This window comes from Asparagus officinalis, chromosome 8, assembly GCF_001876935.1.
Source record: "Asparagus officinalis chromosome 8, Aspof.V1, whole genome shotgun sequence".
Lineage (NCBI taxonomy): Eukaryota > Viridiplantae > Streptophyta > Magnoliopsida > Asparagales > Asparagaceae > Asparagus > Asparagus officinalis.
This window is the reverse complement of record NC_033801.1, coordinates 13,637,162-13,641,957: the sequence shown is the minus strand read 5'-3', so window position 1 is coordinate 13,641,957 and position 4,796 is coordinate 13,637,162. Positions and strand designations below refer to the sequence as shown.

Genomic DNA, 4,796 nt, shown 5'->3' with positions numbered 1-4,796 from the left:
ATAACAACATCCAAAAATATTTAAATAGACGTTGGTCATATAAGTATAAGTTTCTTAATTTATAGCTAGATCAATGGACTTAGAGGTTAATTCTCATAATCCAGAGATGTAATCGTAGTTTTTTTTAAATACACTGAGCATATTAATGGAATCTTTGTATCATATGACATGTATTAATTTCTTATAATCTTATCAGGTTTTCCCCATATTTGTTCAGTATGCGCTATGTTTGATATGTATCTGTATTGATTTCTATTTGTATCCAATTTGGGACATGGACATAGTTTCCTTTATCATGATATAAATGTATCAATGATTGATAAGCAGATACGAATGTAGTAAGTCGTCTCAGATGCCTCCTCCCCGATTTGTTTGTACCCTTACTGCTAATACACAATGGGGAAAATTTTCGAGAGAATAATGCATAGCAAAATCGATAATGGTGAATAGTTGGGATCAACGTAAAGAGATGTTGACTTCTAGATTAGAGAAGATGAATTATTGTCTCGTTAGACACAGAATATTGAGTCTGTTTGGCAACAACTCCTCCTTTCATCGGTTTTGCCCCAAACTAGTTTTCATTTGTAGTCTATCCAAAATGGATCATTTTGGTTCATTTTTTACCAGCAAAATTTCATTTAATTTGAACCAGACGGGTTAATTCCACTATACGTATAAGTGGGAGAGTTGCCAAAAAAGGCCCACTGTCTTTTGATCCAGTCTACTTGCACGGGGATTGATCCTGAATTCTTGATCATTTTGACTAGCCTTTTATGCAAGGATTTGGCTTTTGTTTGTGATCAAATTTACTTGTAAATGTTTGGATTATTAAGTGAAATACTTTTTAATGCATCAACCGGGTAACCACCGACCATTTAGCTCAAAGTGAAATTTTGGGTATGTATATTTCACTGGAACTATAGTGGTGACTGGTTAATTTTTTTAATCACTGTGTCAACCTTCATGAACAAAAATAGAACAATATAAGCAACTGTTTGGAATCTGTATTAACAAGGAGTTGCCAGGGTGAGTTCGAACTCAACTTCCATACGAGAAGTGGGTGATCCAAAGGGCTCTGTTCCAGACTGAGGCTGCGCATGGGAAGAGAATAAATATTAGAAAAAAACTTACAATTTTGTCTGGCTATTAACGACCTTAATTTTTTCACATCACGGACAGTAAAGATTTCTAAGTTCTAATTTGAAAATTGAACATTTTTTAGCAGAAGAAGGGAATCTATATTGGTATTGAAGATATCATTTTCTCAATCATAACGGGTCAATAATCTATATTAATATAATTATCCTGTTATTTGTGATGAATTTACATTAATTTTTATTTTCCATTTAATGCTACATGAGTATTGTTAAGATGATCCCTTTTCAAAATTACATCTCAATGCGCCCCACAAGAAATGTGTTGTTCGTATCATGCAATCCCACAATTCCACAAAGCAAGCGCGAAAAATGATCATACTACTTTTACCAAGTGCCACAAATTCTATTTTTATTGCAGATCAAGTGTATGGTAAATTTGTCGTTGCAGTACATTTAACGTGATATTTAAAATTTTAATTTTAAATGGAAGGAGCTGCAGCATTGGTGGGAGTCAAATATTGCTAATTAAGCACTGAGAATAAAATTGCAGGAGAAGAGAATTTGAGTAGACCTTCCTAGAGATGTTCCCCTCATCATCAACATCCCACCCTGCCTCCTCGCACAATGCCTTAAGCAGCTCATTCCTACCCGCATTCTTCCTTAGCTTGTAATTCCCATATCGACGCAGACCTTCGAAGATCCTTGTCGTGATAAATCTCCTCCTGCTCTCCCGCCTCCTGTTCTCCTCTCGTTCTCGCTCTGAAGGACATCGCCACGATCTCTTCTCATCACCATATCTGCCTCTTCGCCGGACTGCCCATGGCCCCTTACTTAATTTAATACATCCATGAGCCATCTCTTTCTCTATAAAGTTTTAATGAGATTGGCAAATTTCATGCACAAAGTTTATGGTCTCTCTAATAGAAGAGAGTGAGTTTGTATTGCATGATATATAACATTTTTCATATAATGTGATAGATCATGCACAAAATGCCAAGTGCATTTGGGAATCTAGATAGAGAAGATAAAACAGAAGCTCTCTGCTCTCATGAGAAAGTCATAATGTTTGAAAGGGAAACTGAGTTTTTTTTTTCAAATTTAACCAGAGAAGGAAAAGAGTGCAGTCATTTTAGGTGCATGGTCCAGAGAAAAAAAATTACATGTACTTGATAGGGGATTCTCTTATGGAAAACAAATACATGGTTCCTCAAATTCACAATGTTGAGATAATCTAATTAAAGTAGGTAAAGTTGCAATTGGCATTTTAAGATAAGTTTTTTCAAAAGGGGAATAATAAAAAACAGACACAATTTGAAAAGAAAAAAACAGATTTAATGTTACAATTAACATCAAATGTTACAATTAACATTTGGGTTTTAGATCAGAAGGGCAAGGGAAAAAACAGATTTGGGTTTTAGATCAGAAAAGAATGAGTATTATTTCTCTCTATTTAATGTTACAATTAACATGATATATATTACTAGTTCAAAACTTAATACCTCTCCCATCCAAAGAAAATAATTGCAATAAAAATTCCAGAGATGGAAAACAGATGGAGCTAACACATACATTATTTCTTTTCTCTTTTTCTTTTTTTTTCTAAGAAGAAAAAGTATAATGCCTTCCGATCTCAATGAAGAATGGGCATTGTCTCTTTCTCTCCAGCAACTACTCAAGCAAAGCTTGAATGATAACTTAAAGAGGTGTCTGGAATATATTCTTGCCATCATTATATGACAGCTTTTATAAAGTATTTTGTTAGATTTAAATCTAATTAAATCTATTTGTGGGCACATATTTTATATCAGTGTGTGTTGCTATCTTTTAGTTGACACACATAAAGTGATCAATCAGGTAATTAGGTCAATGAGTATTTAAATATGTCATTGGCTAAATGTGTGGATACCGGATTGTAATTATAATTTGATGAGAGGCCAAATTATAAAAGTACAACAACTATAAATAAGGGGTTATGGTCTCTAATCTAGGGTTGCATTCTCTATTCTCTTCATCCCCATCTAAAGAGATTCTAAAGGAGAGACCCACAAGATTAGAAGATCAAACCCTAATTTAGATCCGTGCAAATCCAAACAATGGATTCAGGTATAAGCTTCCGCTCTCATTGTTGTTGTTTATTCTCTTTGAATTAATCATGGTTTTATGGATTAGATCTCAGATATTTGTTGTTGTTTATTCTCTTTGAATTAATCATGGTTTTATGGATTAGATCTCAGATATTCAGATCTAACATATTTATGAAGCAAATCCAGGTTGAAGGACTTGCCACTTAGAGGATCTCCAAAACTTGAATTCTTATTTGCAAAAAAAGACATATTTGTAATCAAATTCTTCTTGACTCTCTGTAATAGAATCAATTCTTGGTTCATTAAAAAAAATTAACGCAAACAAGAAAAAAATATGTTTAGCAAATGTTATTAGTAAGAGTTAGAAATATGCACGGGTAGATGCATGCATTATCATCTACATAAATCTCGTGATCTCCAAGCAAAGCCCTTATCTCCATTTCCAGCTAGTATAACACAAAGCAATGAAGAAAAACCTAGCACAAAGAATTGACATGACAAATGCTATTCTCTGAAATCAAAACTCCTGTTTGTTTTTAACCTAAGCATGATTCTTACAGTTTGGGCCAAACTCTCCAAACTAGTTAAGGCCATTCATATGGGCCCTTAAATGGAGCCCCATAAATCACATTTTTTTTAAAAAGTGACCTAAGCTGCAAAGCCTGCTTTAACACTCGTTTAAACTAGTTGAGATGCACGTGCAATGCACGTGGTTGAATATCATAATTATTTAAATTATAAAAATAGAGTAAAAAATAAAAAAAGAGAACAAAGTTTTTGTATGATTGATTATCAACTCAATGATCTCTCTCTCAAATAAAATATTATCATTGTTTCCTTCAATCCAGATTGTGACCACGTGATCTACTATTTGTGAGTTATAAACACATTAATCTAGTACAACATTTCTATTTATTAGTATCTTAAAGTTTTTAAAAGATAAGTGATCATTCAATTCGTAAAGGAATTTTGCATATGAATTTACTTGTAATATATCAATTAAACTTTTAGTTGTGGTTTGACTCATATTCACGTTAACTTTTAGTTGTTATTATACTCATATTTATATTATCTAATATTTTTATTCAATTTTATAGCTCATTCTCTATATCATAGAAGTAAAACTGAAAGTATGAAGAGTTATTTTCTTACGAAATTAGGTAGAGAGATTATGATATATTTCGTGATGTGCTCTAAATATAAATTTTTTTATTTTCTTTGATGCAAGGTCTCTATCAAATCTTATCCCAAATGATGTGAATAAAAAATACCATTATAATTCACTTGCTTAGAGCAATTGTATTGTATATAGGACATATAACTCATCTGGAATATCCACATCTGCTAAGTAGATTTTACTGTTGTGAGAGCAACATGTTAGAGGTTTGTATTCAAATTTTTTGGCTCTATAAAAGACACAAGAATTTAGAGTGCATAGCTTATGTATCGTAAAGAACATATTGATTCATGAAGAATTTTTCCTAATAACGATATTAGTACAACGATATTAATATTTAGTATTAAATTAATTTTATTATATAAAATTATATGACCATTTTTAATAAATTATATATATATATATATATATATATATATATGAGGAATATGGGTATGC

At 32.0% G+C, this 4,796-nt stretch overlaps 1 protein-coding gene across 1 annotated transcript; it reads right to left on the bottom strand.

Moving 5' to 3' along the window:
• On the bottom strand, positions 965-2,027 carry LOC109822699 (BES1/BZR1 homolog protein 4-like). The gene is made up of 2 exons (XM_020388927.1): positions 1,669-2,027; positions 965-1,091 (listed from the first exon to the last, which is right to left on the bottom strand). The coding sequence occupies exons 1-2, from the start codon at positions 1,951-1,953 to the stop codon at positions 1,008-1,010; spliced, it is 369 nt and encodes a 122-aa protein (XP_020244516.1). The 5' UTR covers positions 1,954-2,027; the 3' UTR covers positions 965-1,007.